The sequence below is a fragment of the Ranitomeya variabilis genome, chromosome 2, assembly GCF_051348905.1.
Source record: "Ranitomeya variabilis isolate aRanVar5 chromosome 2, aRanVar5.hap1, whole genome shotgun sequence".
Lineage (NCBI taxonomy): Eukaryota > Metazoa > Chordata > Amphibia > Anura > Dendrobatidae > Ranitomeya > Ranitomeya variabilis.
The window spans coordinates 401,026,700-401,045,761 of record NC_135233.1 but is presented as its reverse complement, the minus strand read 5'-3'; the positions used below and the strand labels follow the sequence as shown (position 1 = coordinate 401,045,761).

Sequence of the window (19,062 nt, the reverse complement as noted above, 5' to 3'; positions counted from 1 at the left end):
GAACTTGAGTGGAGTTTTGAGGTGACGAAGAGAAACAAGTGCAGAGGTTATGTTGAGCTAGCGCTCTTTGTCGCAGGGATCTCTAGGACGGTAATATTAGATTTATACAGAGATGTCGAAAACTATTTGCCCCATGAAACTTTTTCACCGCTCTACAGATAAAGACTAATTTGTGGTCAAATGGTGGCACCTTATTATGAGACATGAAACAAAAACATTTTGCAAAACAATCACAGAAACGTCAATAATAATCGGATCATGACTTTTAGAGGTAAAAACTATGGATTAAAAAAATGTAAGAGTCTTCTATGTTAGTTTTTGGATTTTCACAAGTCATGGTCTGGAGAATTAATGCAACTTTGTAATTTTCTTTCTTCTTTCCTTACTCCTCCTTAGCTGTCATTACAACGTTCCAGCAGTTTTAAGGACTTTGGGAAATCGAAGAGCAGCTCTCCAGTGTGCGACAAAGAATTCAACCTGGAGAATGACGTGAGTCCTCCGCTCCTGATCACAGATTATCTCTATTAGTAGAGAGACTTCATGTATCCCATAACCAAGTAAATCACAACACTAAGTGAAACAATATATAGTCAGTCAGCAAAAAATGACTGTCCGAACCAAGCACAGGAGCAGGGGGCACTCATGGTGGGGGAGAGCCGTTCAGTGCTCCTGTAAATCTACTTGTGCATCCACAAGTAGCAAGGGGGGAGGGAATACAAGTAGGTGAAAGGGGTACTGAATTGTTGGGTTATGAGCGACTGTGCTTGGTTTGGACAGTCATTGTGTGCTAACAAATTTCCTTTAGGACAAAATTGATTTTAAAGGGGAATCCACCCAAATACTTTATTCATTATTTGATTATTTGCTCCTTGGGTCATTGGCAGAGACACTTTTATTTTGATTAGGGCCATGAGGTTCATCATTTCTTCTTTGCCTTTTCTCTTTATGTGCTGTTGGAGCGCCCCCACACCGCCGCAGGGCCGAGGGGTACCCGGAGCCGGGCCTCTAGGTCTCAGTCCTGGGGTTGTCACGGTGGCTAGACCCGGTCCGTGGCCCTGTCTGTCAGTGGGGGACGTCCGGTGCAATAAGTGGTGTAGTAACGGTGTAGCGGTGCAGTTGTGGGGTGCAGGTCGCGGTAAATAACGAGGACACCAGGTTGCAGTCTCTTTACCTCTTTACTGAAGCTCTCTGGGTCCTCAGTCCAGAATACGGCTCACCAGGCTGCGCAAGTCCGGCCGGTCCAATGGCACTTCCAGAGCTCTCCTTGCAGGTGGAAATCTGTGCCTTCCTTCTAGCGCTAGGTGTTGTGGTCCTTCCCTGCTGTGCTTACGGAAAGTACCCCACAACTGTTGTGTCTGTTTCTCGTGTTCCCTCACAACAACTTAATTCGCAATGATCTTCCTCGTCCCTCCAGATACTATGGTAGGAACGCACCCGTATGACAGGGAGGCTCGGAGATCTTCCGGGACTCTATCTGCGCCCCTCTCCTGTTGGTACCCCCCTTTGCCTTCCTGGGTGATGCGTGAGACAGTCCGCCTAAAGCTAACTGCCCTGCCGTAGGTCTGAGGTATGGCTTGAAACTCTTTACCTCCTCGGCGTTCCGGCCACCGGTAGTGCGCCTCAGTAAGGTGCTGCCTCTTTCAGCACAACCCTCACTGGTATCTCCTTTCGCTTGACTTCGTTTCTCACTCAGCACAATCTATCTCGCTTCTAGTCCTTTCTTGAGTCCCGCCGCTTCCAGGAGCCTGCGCGGACCCGTTACGTTCTTTCAATGCCAAGCCTCTGCCAGGATCCCACCCCTGGCAGAGACCCTACAGTCTCTCCCTTCACAACACCCCCTGCCACAGGGTGTTGCTCCGTTCAATCCCGTCAGCGTTCTCTCTAACTTCCTGCCTGACCCCCAGTTTACCCACTATGGTGGGGAGTGGCCTAAGGAATAGAACCCTTAGCTCCCCCCGGAGGCCCAGCTGTGAAATGTATTGGTGACTGTGATACCTGCTCAGAGAACTCCTTCAGTGCCATCGAACGCACCATGGCCCCCCTTAGTGGCTGAGCCATGATACTGCAACGACCAGGACTCTGGGGCGCTGCACTCCCCCCTGGTTAAACACAGTACTCCGGGACTGGGAAGAAAAACAACAATACAGGTTAGCAAAAAGACATACAATTTTGTTGAGTGCAAATAACAGTAAGTATACTTAAGTAGGCTTCCCTTTATGGGAGGTGAGGACACTTTTAACGTTACAAACATAATCAACATTATAAATTACAGAGCATAAATAACTTCTGTTACCCAACCGGGTATTCTACTTAGTGCAATTTTTAGAACAATAACTTAACATTGCCTTTAAGAAACTCACACTCTTAGTCTATCAAAGGCCTTCCTATAATCACATTATAAGGCATTTCAACTTTACATTCTCCTTCTTGTGAACCTGCAGGACCGCCTGTCCCTACGGCACCAGACCTACTGCCTCTCCTTTCTTTTACAGGACCGCCCTGTTCAGCCAGGGCCTACTGCCTTTCGCTACTATACACAGTATAGACATAACATTCCTTTCATTTAAAGAACTCTGAGCCCGCTCTACTCGGCTCCTTTAAGGACTCACTCTCTAACCCCTACGGGTTCACTCTCTGTCCTTAGTAACAAAGTAACTTTTCAATGGGGACGCGGGGTTTACCTTCTATCCTCACCTTCATTATTACTTCTTTTACTTTCAACTGTGCAGGCTTCTACATCTACCCCTACGGGCTCTCTGCATCTTTCCTTTCTACAAAACATTATTCAGATTTCACATTTCAACAACTTCAACACATATAACTCGGCATGTAAAACAGTTACATTTTCTTTTTCAAGGCATCATTATCACATTACTGTTCGGTAACAGTATCTCTTTCAAATTTACTTCGTCACATCCCCTTTAAGAGGGGACCAAGTCTTTCTGAGGTAGCTCGTCTTCTCAGCCTACCAGTCTTATGCAAAGTTCCAGCCCGGGATCTTCACAAAGTGTCTTTAACTAGGACTAGTAGGAAAGGTTTCTTCGCAAAGTGTCTTTAACTAAAACCAGTAGAGAAGGAATCTTCGCAAAGTGTCTTTTGGCTCAAACCAATAGGGCAAATATCTTCGCAAAGTGTCTTTGGCTAAAACCAGTAGGGAGCACCTTTAAGAAGGTGCAAACTATTTACAAAAGAAAGTTCGAATCATGCACAGTCCATGATTTCTGCAGTTTGTGTAACTTTAAAACTTGTATAAACTTCAGGAAAACAACAGTGACCCCGGGTCAACAAAGGGGTCACCTTTAACCCTAAACGGGTTTAGCAGCAAACAGGAACAGTTAAAGGAATGAACAGTTAACTATTTACATTTTCATGGTATCGAGGTTTATTCTCCTTCCGGTGGCTTTGGTTCCTGGACCCCGGTCACTGTGACACGGATTCCAGCGGCAAGCTCCACAGGGGCCACCAGGTCAATCTGCTCAGCGGGCTGGGGCCGGCTCCGCCAGGCTGCCATCGGACGCCGGTAGTGTTCCGCATCCGGGATTATTTTCAAGTCCGGCGTCGGTGGTGTATCTTCGGATGCGGCCAGGTGGGAAGGAGCAAGGGACACTGGGGACAGGCGGATTTCTGTTGGCTGCCCCATCCGAGCTAGCACACGGGTGTCAACCTTTAGGCGGCGTGCCAGCTGTCGGGTCTCGGCTGCAGCCGCACACTCCGCGGACATCGGCGGAGGGGGTCGTCCCATCGGTGGCCCTGCCAAGGCCGAACCCCGCAGCGTGGGCGTCCCTGAGGCTACCTCAGGCTGCGTATCCTCAGGCCGAGCCGGGTCAGCTCCGCGTGGCACTCTGGATGTCGCCATCTTTTTCTCCTCTTCCGCGTTTTCTTCCCGCGGTCTCTTTCGTGGGCGGCCCCGTCCCCATGGTCTCCACCCTCCAACCAGGATCAGGAGGCGTACCTCGGCTGTTGACGGGCACGTCCTCAGGACACAGAAATACTTAGACTGGGCGGCCATTGCTGTTCGCGCTCTGCAGCTCGTCTACGCCCACTCCACGCCCCTCTTCTCTTCTTCTCTTCCTGCGCTCTTCTCAGCGCTGCAATGGCGGCGGATTTTGGCGCGAACTCTCAACGGCAAGCAGTAGCACACAGTTCTCTCAATAAAGTACAGTCCAAGCACAACAAATCACAGTCTCTAGGCACACATGACCCGATTCTTCAGGCTTAAGTAGATCCTGTTCGTGACGCCAAGTTTGGAGCGCCCCCACACCGCCGCAGGGCCGAGGGGTACCCGGAGCCGGGCCTCTAGGTCTCAGTCCTGGGGTTGTCACGGTGGCTAGACCCGGTCCGTGGCCCTGTCTGTCAGTGGGGGACGTCCGGTGCAATAAGTGGTGTAGTAACGGTGTAGCGGTGCAGTTGTGGGGTGCAGGTCGCGGTAAATAACGAGGACACCAGGTTGCAGTCTCTTTACCTCTTTACTGAAGCTCTCTGGGTCCTCAGTCCAGAATACGGCTCACCAGGCTGCGCAAGTCCGGCCGGTCCAATGGCACTTCCAGAGCTCTCCTTGCAGGTGGAAATCGGTGCCTTCCTTCTAGCGCTATGTGTTGCAGTCCTTCCCTGCTGTGCTTACGGAAAGTATCCCACAACTGTTGTGTCTGTTTCTCGTGTTCCCTCACAACAACTTAATTCGCAATGATCTTCCTCGTCCCTCCAGATACTATGGTAGGAACGCACCCGTATGACGGGGAGGCTCGGAGATCTTCCGGGACTCTATCTGCGCCCCTCTCCTGTTGGTACCCCCCTTTGCCTTCCTGGGTGATGCGTGAGACAGTCCGCCTAAAGCTAACTGCCCTGCCGTAGGTCTGAGGTATGGCTTGAAACTCTTTACCTCCTCGGCGTTCCGGCCACCGGTAGTGCGCCTCAGTAAGGTGCTGCCTCTTTCAGCACAACCCTCACTGGTATCTCCTTTCGCTTGACTTCGTTTCTCACTCAGCACAATCTATCTCGCTTCTAGTCCTTTCTTGAGTCCCGCCGCTTCCAGGAGCCTGCGCGGACCCGTTACGTTCTTTCAATGCCAAGCCTCTGCCAGGATCCCACCCCTGGCAGAGACCCTACAGTCTCTCCCTTCACAACACCCCCTGCCACAGGGTGTTGCTCCGTTCAATCCCGTCAGCGTTCTCTCTAACTTCCTGCCTGACCCCCAGTTTACCCACTATGGTGGGGAGTGGCCTAATGAATAGCACCCTTAGCTCCCCCCGGAGGCCCAGCTGTGAAATGTATTGGTGACTGTGATACCTGCTCAGAGAACTCCTTCAGTGCCATCGAACGCACCATGGCCCCCCTTAGTGGCTGAGCCATGATACTGCAACGACCAGGACTCTGGGGCGCTGCACTGTGAAATATTAATGATCTGATTATATAAATAATATATACAGTTCTCTGCTAAAGTTTTCTGCAGGTGTTGGAAAATACTGCAGAGCAAAATGTTTTCAAACATAGAAGAATTAATAGTTTGCTTTTATCAATTAATAAAATGCAAAGTGTGTGAAGAAAAGAGTAATGTTAATCCATCAGTCCCAGGACTCCTCGTTGTTAATGACATTGGCTGAATGTTGGGGGTTGTTGTATGGCTGCAGAATACATTTTGAGCATTGAGGACACCAAGAAATGAGAAAAGTTAAGGATAGCTGACGTAGTGGTCAGCCAAGGAAACGTAGCGTAGCAGATAAGACACTTCATGTACTTCTCTTCGAAATCAGAAGATGTCCAGCAGTGCCATCAGCTCAGAACTGGCAGCGACCAGCGGGACCAGTTGCACCATCTACTGTTCAGAGAAGCCGACATATCAGCAAGGGTCTGCAGGAAAGCGGCACATCAGCCAACACCTGCAGAAGAGCGGCAGATCAGCGAGGGTCTGCAGAAGAGCGGCAGATCAGCGAGGGTCTGGAGGAGAGTGGCACATCAGCTAGGGTCTGCAGGAAGGCAGCACATCAGCGAGTGTCTGCAGGAGAGCGGCACATCAGCGGAGGTCTGGAGGAGAGCGGCACATCAGCAAGGTTCTGCAGGAGAGCGGCACATCAGTGATGGCCTGGAGGAGAGCGGCACATCAACAAGGGTCTGAAGGAGATCGGCACGTCAACGGGGGTCTAGAGGAGAGCGGCATGTCAGCGAGGGTCTGGAGGGGAGCAGCACATCAGTAAGGGTCTGCAGGAAAGCGGCACATCAGCGAACATCTGTAGGAGAGCGGCACATCAGCGGAGATCTGGAGGAGAGCGGCACATAAGCGAGGGTCTGCAGGAGAGCGGCACATCAGCGAGTGTCTGCAGGAGAGTGGCACATCAGTGAGGGTCTGGAGGAGAGCGGCACATCGAGGGTCTGCAGCAGAGCGGCACATCAGCGAGGGTCTGGAGAGCGGCACATCAGCGAGAGTCTGGAGGAGAGCGGCACATTAGCGATGGTTTGCAGGAGAGCGGCACATCAGCGAGGGTCTGCAGCAGAGTGGCACATTATCGAGGGTCTGGAGGACAGCGACACATCAGCGAGGATCTGCAGAAGAGCAGCAGATCAGCGAGGGTCTTCAGAAGAGCGGCACATTAGTGAGGGTCTTCAGAAGAGCAGCAAAATAGCAAGGGTCTGGAGGACAGTGAGACATCAGCGAGGGTCTGTAGGAGAGCGGCACATCAGCGAAGGTCTGCAGGAAAGCGGCACATCAGCGAGGGTCTGCAGCAGAGCGGCACATCAGTGAGGGTCTGGAGGACAGCGACACATCAGCGAGGCTCTGCAGGAGAGTGGCACATCAGCAAGGCCGGTCCTGCAGGTCTGGGGCTGCATTTCAGTATTTGTGGTTGTGGATTTGGTCAGGATTAATAGTGTCCTCAATGCTGAGAAATCCCATCAGATAATTACCCTTCATGTAAAGCCATCAGGAGGTGTCTGATCAGCTCCAGATTTAGTCTGGACAACAACCCCCAACATCCAGCCAATGTCATTAATAATGAGAAGTCCTGGAGGTGATGATCCGGCCTGTCAGATGTCCTACCGAGATCTGTATACTGAGTACAAGTGAGGAGAAGAGGTGATGGAGGCGATGGGCGGTCACCAGATACTGATGATGGAGGAGATGGGAGGTCACCAGATACTATGAAGGCAACGGTTGGTCACTAGATACTGGTGATGGAGGTGACGTGATGTCATCAAATACTGATTATGGAGGAGACGGTTGGTCACTAGATACTGATAATGGAGTCCACAAGGTGGTCACAAGAAACTGATGATGGAGGCAATGAGGCGACAGGAGGTCACTAGATACTAATGGTGGAGGCAACAGGCAGTCACCAGATACTGATGATGAAGGAGACTGTTGGTCACTAGATACGGGTATTGGAAGTGACATGATGTCATCAAATACTGATTATGGATGAGACAGTTGGTCACTAGATACTGATCATTTAGACAGCGGAAGGTCACCAAATACTGATAGAGGTGACAGGCGGTCACCAAATGCTGATGATGGAGGCGACGTTATGTCCTCAAATACTAATTATGGAGGAGACGATTGGTCAGCAGATATTGATGAATTTACATTTCTCTTTTCTCCGTTCACTTTGTATTTTGTTTATTGGTAGAAACAAACTATTATAAACACTTCTATGTATGAAGCTTCATACCCCGCAGTATTTTTCCCACACACATATATTTAATATATATACATTGTATACTAGCAGCAGATCATTGTATGTTCCACATACTGCATCTACTCACACTTCAGCAAAATTACATCGACTTCCTCTTTTTTGCTATCAGGTGATATAATTTATGAAGTATCACATAAACACAGGATGCCGCAGCTTCATTTATAGGCGTTGTGACTCAAAAGCAGAAAATGTTGCTGTAAGATGCAAAAGTTATAGTGCAGCGCCCCAGAGTCCTGGTCGTTGCAGTATTGTCGCTCTGCCACAAGGGGGAGTGATGATACGTCTGATGGCACTAAAAGAGTTCACCTGACCAGGTATCACAGTCACACATTACACTTCACATTCCAGCCACCAGGGGGAGCAAAAGGTTCTATGTATTAGGCCACTCCTCACATTCTGGTAAAACTGGGGGTTGGATAGGAAGTTAGAGAGAAGCTGACTGGGTTTTGCCCAGGTAACATCTAGTGAGAGAGAGAGTTGCTTGGGAAGACTCAGGGAGGTCCCTGTCAGGGGTGGGATCCTGGCAGTGGCCCAGCACGAGACAGATCGTTACGGAGCCGTGCCTGCACCTCATTGCGGCGGCATCTTAAGAAAGGACACGAAGCGAAGTATATTGTGGAGAAGTGAGAAACGAGATCACAGAACAAAGGAGATAGAACCAGGAGGAGTCGTTCCCCAAGATCGGCAACATCTTTCTGAGGCGCGTAGCCGGTGGCCGGAACGCCGAGGAAGTAATAGGCTCTACGCATTACTTTGAACTACGGCAGGGCAGTTAACTCTAGGTTGGCTGTCTCACCTTTACACCTAATGAAGACAACGGAGGTAATTGTGGGAGAGGGGCGTCTCTAGGGTCCCTATAAAATAACTCCAGGCCTACCCCGTCATACGGGTGCGTCCTATCCAAACCATCTGGGGGACGGACAAAGAACAGAAACATACACGACAGTTGTGAGGACTATCCCGTGGTGCTCAGCAGGGAAGTACTACAACACACAGGCGCTAGTAGGAAGGCTACTGATTTCCACCTGCAAAGGGAACTGTGGATGTGCCTTCGGACTGGCCGGTCTCAGCCAGCCCTGTTAACCGTACTCTGGATTGCAGATGCCGAAGCCTTCAGTAAAGAGGTAAAGAGACCGCAACCCTGTGTCCTCGTCATTTACTACGACCTACACCATTACCATCTACTCATCAAGGGAAGCCCTGGGGACATACTTCACCTGTGGGAAGTTACACCATCTAGCTGCCATTCCATCACCCCAGCGGACCCCCAGCAGCGTCGGTCACCCTGACCGAATACCACAGGTGGCGTCACGAACACTAGACAAACTCTCACCTACACCTTTATTTGGGCCATCCTTAGCAGGGCCACGGACCGGGTCGGGCCATTGTGACACCCCTAGAACTGAGACCGAGGGACCCGGTACCGAGTACCCCGCTGCCCTGCGTCTGGGGGCCGCTTTAATACTTTTAATATAAAAATATTTAGCAACTTTTTAATTTACCAGTGTGATATTACATTTTGCATTTAGAAATGAGCGGTGGAAAGTTTGCTTTATTTATAGAAGATTTCTTGAAAGGAATAAAACAGAAACCATCAGCCCCAGCCTGTGGCCACAGATACTGGGGGTCACCCGATGGGTTTTTCCATCATCAAACTAAACAGATCATGTGACCACATCAGGTAACAATGATGGGCTAGCAGGCTGGTCCCTGGCGGCCGGAGATACAAGATTATTACTCAGCAGTAAATGTTAGAATATTATCCAGTTTGTTTAATTGTATTTTTCTTTCAGATTGGATTTCAGGCCGATCTGAGACAGTTTGGCAGATCAGTGTGCAGAACTAGTTCAGGAGAAATCTGCAGACATTTGCTTTTAGATTAGATGGATCTGGTCCTCAGCACAAGAGCAGAGAATGAGAATGTATTACATGGGCCGCACATTGATGAGCGTCCCCAGGACCCCAGCCGATACTCTGCTTCTTAGAAAATTATTGTGTTTTTACTGATATTAGAGAGTTCACCAGGGTGCAAGAGAAAGACACCTATATAAAGCTGCACCAAAAATTTCATACTGTAATCTTCCTGCTGCACTCCTACTGCTACAAGTGAGCTCTGCTGCACTATTACTGCTACAAGTGAGCTCTGCTGCACTATAAGGCTACTTTCACACTAGCGTCGGTACGGGGCCGTCGCGCTGCGTCGGCCCGACGTACCGACGCATACTGTGCAAGCGCTGCACAACGCGGGCAGCGGATGCTGTTTTTCCACACATCCGCTGCCCCATTGTGAGGTGCGGGGAGGTGGGGGCGGAGTTCCGGCCGCGCATGCGCGGTCGGAAATGGCGGACCGTCGGCACAAAAAAAGTTACATGTAATGTTTTTTGCTGCCGGCGGTCCGCCACAACATGACGCAACCGTCGCACGACGGTTGCGACGTGTGTCAATACGTCGCAATGCGTCGCTAATGTTAGTCTATGGGGAAAAAACGCATCCTGCAGACGACTTTGCAGGATGCGTTTTTTCGCCAAAACGACACATTGCGACGTATGCAAAAAAACGCTAGTGAGAAAGTAGCCTTACTGCTGCAAGTGAGCTCTGCTGCACTACTACTGCTACTAGTGAGCTCTGCTGCACTACTACTGCTACAAGTGAGCTCTGCTGCACTATTACTGCTACAAGTGAGCTCTGCTTCACTATTACTGCTACAAGTGAGCTCTGCTGCACTATTACTGCTACAAGTGAGCTCTGCTGCACTATTACTGCTACAAGTGAGCTCTGCTGCACTACTACTGCGACAAGTGAGCTCTGCTGCACTATTACTGCTACAAGTGAGCTCTGCTGCACTATTACTGCTACAAGTGAGCTCTGCTGCACTACTACTGCTACAAGTCAGCTCTGCTGCACTAGTACTGCTACAAGTGAGCTCTGCTGCAGTACTACTGCTACTATTGAGCTCTGCTGCTCTACTACTGCTACAAGTGAGCTCTGCTGCATTTACTGCTACAAGTGAGCTCTGCTGCACTACCACTGCTACTAGTGAGCTCTGCTGTACTACTACTGCTACTAGTGAGCTCTGCTGCACTACTACTGCTACAAGTGAGCTCTGCTGCACTATTACTGCTACAAGTGAGCTCTGCTGCACTACTACTGCTACAAGTGAGCTCTGCTGCACTATTACTGCTACAAGTGAGCTCTGCTGCACTATTACTGCTACAAGTGAGCTCTGCTGCTCTATTACTGCTACAAGTGAGCTCTGCTGCACTATTACTGCTACAAGTGAGCTCTGCTGCAGTACTACTGCTACTATTGAGCTCTGCTGCTCTACTACTGCTACAAGTGAGCTCTGCTGCATTTACTGCTACAAGTGAGCTCTGATGCACTACCACTGCTACTAGTGAGCTCTTCTGCACTACTACTGCTACTAGTGAGCTCTGCTGCACTACTACTGCAACAAGTGAGCTCTGCTACTACATATGAGCTCTGCTACACTGCTACTGCTACAAGTGAGCTCTGCTGCACTATTACTGCTGCAAATGACCTCTGCTGCACTACTACAGGTGAGCTCTGCTGCACTACTAATGCTAAGTGAGATCTGCTGCACTATTACTGCTACAAGTGAGATCTGCTGCACTATTACTGCTACAAGTGAGCTCTGCTGCACTATTACTGCTGCAAGTGAGCTCTGCTGCACTACTACTGCTACAAGTGAGCTCTGCTGCTCTACTACTGCTACAAGTGAGCACTGCTGCACTACTACTGCTGTAAGTGAGCTGTCAGGACTCTGAACATTTTTTATTACCTTTTTGTGCATTACTGCCCTTTTCCAAGATGGCGTCTTTGGTCTCATGTGCACTGTGTCTTCCTGCTATAAAACTCCACCCCAGCCTTCAGTCTGTGCTAGAGTATTCTGCCTTGCATCCAGCTCCTGACCTCTGGTGACTCCCTGGCTATATACCTGCTCCTGTGAACCTGTGGGGTTATCCTGCTACTCTGCTCTAAGTTCCTGCTGCATACACCAGTTCCAGTAATCCTCCTTCATCTGCTGCTCGTGTTTGCTTCAATCTGCATTTGCTGGACATGTAAGCTGTTTCTGCTCTGCAAGAACCTGAGACTATTACCCAGACCTCCCTGGTTGAGCTAAGATATTATTTGAACTGCTTTATAAGTGTGAGAAATCTCAGGAAAAATAGGTGGACCCTCTGAGACCGTGACGACGATCCCCTCACGGACGAGCTGACCAGGTGGACCACCCCCTATACAGGGAGTGTTAGGGGCAGGAGCGTGAGGGACTATCGCCACGGAAGCTGGAGGACCAAGGAGGAAGAGAGAAACGGAAAACAAGAAAAGGCCTGGAGAAGAGAGCCTGGACCCGGGGGTAGAGGGAAGGACACAGGAGGACCGCAGGGAGACGGGGAACTAGAAGGAACACGGTACCGCTAGAGACACAAGGAGAGCTGGAAACACAGGAACAGCGATGAGACTAGAAATGCAGGAGCCGAGGCCAAGGACTGACGCAGGAACTGCGGGAAGAAACAAATAACAGAGCACAAGATCAGAGCACAAAACGATGCACAGAGAGTACGTGCGACCAGGAGCACTTGCGAAGCACAAGTGATCATCAGGCACAGAGGCAAGGAGTAGACAGGAAGAAATAGTAACGCTTGAGCTTACTTCCGGGTGGAGAGGGTCCTCCAAGATCATAGAAGGGACAAGGCAGAACGGAAGCCGGCGTGCGCGCACAACCGACGATCAGCTGACGCCGGGAGCGAGCGCTGGAGGAGGGACACCGCAGCAGCAGAGCCGCGCCGGGACGCCAAGGACAGGTAAGTATAGCAGGAGGAAGCGGATGGCGGCGGCGTAACAATAAGCATATCTATCTGTGTTTTGGACTAAGCAAGGACTTATTCGTGTCAAGTATCCTCAAGAATAATTGTGCTTCATAGACTTTCTGCGTGATTGCATTTTCCTCTGAAGTTTCCTATAGTCTGCTGAGCTGCATTTGATATTTGCACCAAGTGTTGTGGACTTGAGTTTCTCTCTTCACCTGTTTGAATCACCGTGTGATAATATAGACTTTACCACTTATAAAACTGTGTCCTGTAGTTGTCTTGTTCCACGCAAAGAGCCTCCTGAGTTATCCCCTATAATTATTACAGGATACTCTAGCCTAAAAAAAAAAGGAGACTGCTGGAACAATGACTGCAGAAAGCAGACTAGAGCAAGTGTTTTCCATAATTAGATCACTGCAGAAAGATGTGGAAGGTCTGCAAAAGAAGTTTGGAAGCTTTGAACTCAATCAACAAGTGTTTGGACAGACTTTGCAGGACTTAAGCACCCGCATGGCAGCACAGGAAAACAAACTTGCTGGCATAGAGTCCCAGTATGGACGGGCTTTTCAGGACATAAGCACGCAAATAGCTGCACAAGCGACTTTTCCCTCTGGGCAACCGCCACCAGCTAGCCCACCTAAGTTGCCCCCATTCAGATTTAATGGTGATCGTGACAAATTTCGTGGCTTTGTGAATCAATGTATGCTATATTTTGATGTGCATGCTGACTGTTTTCCTAATGATAGATCCAAAGTATTGTGTGTAATAATGCTGCTGACCGCATGAGCGCTCACCTGGGCGAATCCGATGATTGAGTCTCGTGACCCACGGTTAAATAACTTGGATGATTTCTTTGCCGCTATGGCATTAATGTTTGATGATCCTAATCGCCGTGCAACCGCTGAATCTGCTTTATTGTCTTTACGCCAGGCAAAACATTCTGTTATTGAGTATGCTACTGAATTCAGGAGATTAGCGGTAGATACCAATTGGGACAGTTATGCACAATTGCCTATTTTTAAAAGGGGTCTGTCTAGTATTGTAAAGGATGAACTAGCTCGCTCTGAGTCACCACAAGAGCTAGAGACATTTATACAGCATTGTGTGCGCATTGACATTCACCTTACTGAGCGTAGGCAGGAGAAGTTTGCTGCATATAACCGTATTTCTAACTTTTCACTTCCTTCCAAAGAGCCTGCAGGTAAAACATCTCGGGAGGTGGAGGAGGTGCCCATGCAAATTGATTCCGTTCAGAGGCGTGAGATCAATGAGCGCCGGGAGCATCACCTTCGTGAAAGTCTATGTTTCTACTGCGGCCAGTCTGACCACTTCTTGATCAATTGTCCTAAGTGTCCTAGACGGCCTAACAAGGTGCTAGAAGCAGTAGGGGAGTATGACAACTGTGATGATGAATCTGACATCTCTAAATGTAGCCTGCCTTTAAACGCTGTATTCCATTCACTTTCTATGACTTCACCCCCAAGGAGCTTAAGGAAAAGAACTCTCACTGTTCTCTCCCTATTAAGATCCTGTGTTCAGGACAGTGGAGCTATGACTGACTCTGGTGCAGGTGGCAATTTCATGGATATCGCATTTGCCAAGGAACATGGTATTGAAATTCAGCAAAGAGCCTCTCCAATTACCATGGAAACAGTGGATGGGTCACCTTTAATCTCTGGGCCTGTGGATCAGGAGACCATACCCCTTGAAATTTTGTTGGAGCCTAATCATCAGGAGCAACTTTCTTTCTTGCTAATTTCTTCTCCACATTTTCCTGTGATTTTAGGCATTCCTTGGTTGCGTTCTCAGAACCCAATTATCAACTGAGAGACCAATTACCTTTCCAACAAAGAGCAACTCAGCGTTAACAGAAGCTGTCCCTGAGTCCACGGCTACGGAACCACATGTACAGGTATTTTCTTTACCTCCAGCATATAAAGAGTTCTCTGACATCTGTGACAAGAAGAATGCAGATCAGCTTCCTCCACACAGGCATTATGACTGTCCCATTGAGTTGCTTCCTGGGGCAGCTATTCCTTTTGGTAACGTATACCCTTTGGCGGCACCTGAGCTTCAAGCCTTAAAGGAGTATATTGATGAAAATCTGGCCAAAGGCTTCATACGTCCTTCTTCCTCACCAGCAGGGGCACCTATCTTTTTTGTAAAGAAGAAGGATGAGACCCTGTGTTGACTATCGGGAACTCAATAAGGTAACCGTACGAAACCGTTACCCTTTTCCTCTGATTCCCGAATTACTGGAAAGAGTCCGCCATGCTAAGGTGTTCTCTAAACTGGATCTTCGTGGGGCTTATAATTTGGTGCGTATTCGTCCAGGGGATGAGTGGAAGACAGCATTCAGATGCCGGTATGGACACTTTGAATCTCTTGTGATGCCCTTCGGGCTTTGTAACGCCCCTGCAAAATTTCAACACCTTGCTAATGACATTTTCAGAGATTTGTTGGACCAGTTTGTAGTGATCTATTTGGATGATATACTAATCTTTTCTGACTCTCTACAGGAACATGAAGAACATGACAAAACTGTTTTAAGACGTCTGAAAGAGAACCATCTGTATATTAAGCCGGAGAAATGTGAGTTCCATTGTTCTGAGATACAGTTCTTAGGTTATATCATCTCTCCCCAGGGGCTGAACATGGAATCTGGTAAGATTCAGGCTATCCTTGACTGGCCGGTACCCAAGAACGTTAAGGAGGTCCAACGTTTCATTGGTTTTGCAAATTTCTACAGACGCTTCATTCAAAATTTTTCTGATATTGTCCGTCCCATTACTTCCTTGACAAAGAAGGAAAAGCCCTTTAAGTGGTCATCACAGGCTCAAGTAGCTTTTGATCGGCTTAAGATCTGTTTCACATCAGCACCGCTGTTGATACACCCAGATCCAACACTTTCTTTCATTGTGGAGGTGGACGCTTCTGATAATGCTTTGGGGGCTATTCTCTCCCAAAGAACTGGAGAGAAGGGTCTGCTAACTAACCTCAGCAGAGAAGAATTACGACGTGGGAGACAAGGAATTGCTGGCTATTATTGCGGCTTTCAAAGAATGGAGGCATCATCTGCAAGGAGCTGCACAACAGATCATAGTGCTAACTGACCATCGCAATTTAGAGTTCCTTAGATCCGCTAGATGTCTTTCTCCTTGTCAGGCTCGTTGGAACTTATTTTTAAATCAATTTAACTTTGTTATCTCGTACCGTCCAGGTTCTCGTAATGGGAAGGCTGATGCTTTATCCCGAATCCATGCTGCGGATTCCGTACCTGGAGCCCCGTCCAAGACCATTCTATCTGATGCCAATTTCATCGGAGTTTTCCACGATCAGGACTTGTGAAAGGAGTGCAGGGAGGCCTATGACGGTGATGTATTTCTGGCCAACCCACCTGTGGATATTAATCTTGTCTTTAAGGGTGGTATGTGGTTCAGAGATCAACGTATCTACGTCCCTGAGGTAGTCCGTCTGCAGATCCTCAAGTTGGTACATGACTCCAAGTTGGCTGGTCACAGGGGGGTACAGAAGACACAAGAGTTCCTGAGCCGATTCTTCTGGTGGCCAACTTGCCTGAAGGATACCAAGGACTATGGTCTATCTTTCGAGGTATGTGCTCGTTACAAGACTCCTCATGTGGCACCTACGGGTCTTCTACAACCATTACCTGTTACGTCCCGCCCTTGGGGTCTATATAATAATAATAATAATAATAATCTTTATTTTTATATAGCGCTAACATATTCCGCAGCGCTTTACAGCTTTGCACACATTATCATCGCTGTCCCCAATGGGGCTCACAATCTAAATTCCCTATCAGTATGTCTTTGGAATGTGGGAGGAAACCGGAGTGCCCGGAGGAAACCCACGCAAACACGGAGAGAACATACAAACTCTTTGCAGATGTTGTCCTTGGTGGGATTCGAACCCAGGACTCCAGCGCTGCAAGGCTGGAGTGCTAACCACTAAGCCACCGTGCTGCCCATATATCAATGGACTTTATTGTGGAGCTGCCTACATCGGGGGGCATGAATACAATCATGGTGGTAGTTGATTCCCTGACTAAAGCTGCTCATTTTGTTCCGTGCATCGGCCTCCCCTCAGCTAAAGATACAGTGAACTTGGTTATACAGAATGTCTTTCGGTTGCATGGAGTTCCGGATGAGATCATCTCTGACTGTGGTGTGCAGTTCACTTCAAGATTCTGGAAGGGGTATTGCTCTGCACTCAATATTAATGTCTGTCTCTCTTCCGCTTACCATCCCCAGACAAATGGTCAGACTGAGCGTACCAACCAGACGCTGGAACAATATCTAAGATGCTATGTCAGCCATCTCCAGGATGATTGGTTGGAGTTGCTGCCGTTAGCCGAATTTTCATATAACAATTCTCAGAGCGCCTCCACTAAATTTACACCTTTCTTTGCCAATCTGGGTTATCATCCGTGTATCTTACCTAGGTCTCCAATTAATTCTCCGGTTCCGGCAGTGGAGGAAAGGCTGACTGCGATGAGGCAAAATCTGGAGGTTCTGAAGGAATCCCTGACCACAGCTCAAGAACGTTATAAGAGATCGGCTGATAGATTCCGTAAACCTGCACCCATGTTCAAGGCAGGAGATTCCGTGTGGTTAGCAACTAAGAATCTGAAGTTAAACGTTCCTTCACAAAAACGTGGACAGAAATTCATTGGCCCTTTCAAGATCAACGGTATTGTGAGCTCTGTGGCCTGTCGGCTGAAGCTGCCTAGGACTATGAAGGTACACCAAGTTTTTCATGTATCTTTACTAAAGCCTGTATCTCCTAATACCTTCCAGGGACGTGTTGTGCCACCTCCGCAGCCTGTGGTGATTGATGGGCAAGAACAATTTGTGGTGGAGGAAATTGTTCATTCCAGGATTCGCAGGAATCGGCTCCAATATCTGATAAGATGGCAGGGATATCCCCCTGAGGAAGACTCTTGGGAACCTGTGGAAAACATCAATGCCCAACAGAAGATTTCTCGTTTTCATCAGAGATTCCCTGAGAAACCAGGTCCAGGATCGTCCTGAGGCCGCTTCTAAGGAGGGAGTAATGTCAGGACTCTGAACATTTTTTATTACCTTTTTGTGCATTACTGCCCTTTTCCAAGATGGCGTCTTTGGTCTCATGTGCACTGTGTCTTCCTGCTATAAAACTCCACCCCAGCCTTCAGTCTGTGCTAGAGTATTCTGCCTTGCATCCAGCTCCTGACCTCTGGTGACTCCCTGGCTATATACCTGCTCATGTGAACCTGTGGGGTTATCCTGCTACTCTGCTCTGAGTTCCTGCTGCATACACCAGTTCCAGTAATCCTCCTTCATCTGCTGCTCGTGTTTGCTTTCATCTGCATTTGCTGGACATGTAAACTATTTCTGCTCTGCAAGAACCTGAGACTATTACCTAGACCTCCCTGGTTGAGCTAAGATATTATTTGAACTGCCTTATAAGCATATCTATCTGTTTCTTGGACTAAGCAAGGACTTATTCGTGTCAAGTATCCTCAAGAATAATTGTGATTCATAGACTTTCTACATGATTGCATTTTCCTCTGAAGTTTCCTATAGTCTGCTGAGCTGCATTTGATATTTGCATCAAGTGTTGTGGACTTGAGTTTCTCTCTGCACCTGTTTGAATCACCATGTGATAATATAGACTTTACCACTTATAAAACTGTGTCCTGTAGTTGTCTTGTTTCATGCAAAGAGTCTCCTGAGTTATCCCCTATAATTATTACATGAGCTCTGCTGCACTACTACTACTGCTGCAAGTGAGCTCTGCTGCACTACTACTACTACAAGTGAGCTCTGCTGCTCTACTACTGCTACAAGTGAGCACTGCTGCACTACTACTGCTACAAGTGAGCTCTGCTGCACTACTACTGCTGCAAATGAGCTCTGCTGCACTACTACTGCTACAAGTGAGCTCTGTTGCTCTACTACTGCTACAAGTGAGCACTGCTGCACTACTACAAGTGAGCTCTGCTGCACTATTACTGCTGCAAGTGAGCTCTGCTGCACTATTACTGCTACAAGTGAGATCTGCTGCACTATTACTGCTACAAGTGAGCTCTGCTGCACTATTACTGCTACAAGTGAGCTCTGATGCATTATTACTGCTACAAGTGAGCTCCGATGCATTATTAGGCTACGTTCACATTTGCGTTGTGCACCGCAGCGTCGGCGCCGCAACGCACAACGCAAACAAAAACGCAGCAAAACGCATGCACAACGCTGCGTTTTGCGGCCCATGCGTCCTTTTTTTCATTGATTTTGGACGCAGCAAAAATGCAACTTGCTGCATCCTCTGCACCCGGACGCGGGCGCCGCAGGGACGCATGCGGCGCAAAACGCAAGTGCGACGCATGTCCATGCGCCCCCATGTTAAATATAGGGGCGCATGACGCATGCGTCGACGCTGCGGCGCCGACCGCAAATGTGAACGTAGACTTACTGCTACAAGTGAGCTCTGCTGCACTACTACTTCTACAAGTGAGCTCTGCTGCACTATTACTGCTACAAGTGAGATCT

At 48.6% G+C, this 19,062-nt stretch overlaps 1 protein-coding gene across 1 annotated transcript in view; it reads left to right on the top strand.

Annotated features, from left to right (window-relative positions):
• The window catches only part of SASH3 (SAM and SH3 domain containing 3), a 54,913-nt gene that overhangs the window by 21,718 nt on the left and 14,133 nt on the right, over window positions 1-19,062 (top strand). Inside the window, exon 2 of the mRNA XM_077292585.1 lies at window positions 397-489. Within this exon, the coding sequence (XP_077148700.1) occupies window positions 397-489 (93 nt within the window). The remainder of the gene's footprint in view (window positions 1-396; window positions 490-19,062) is intronic.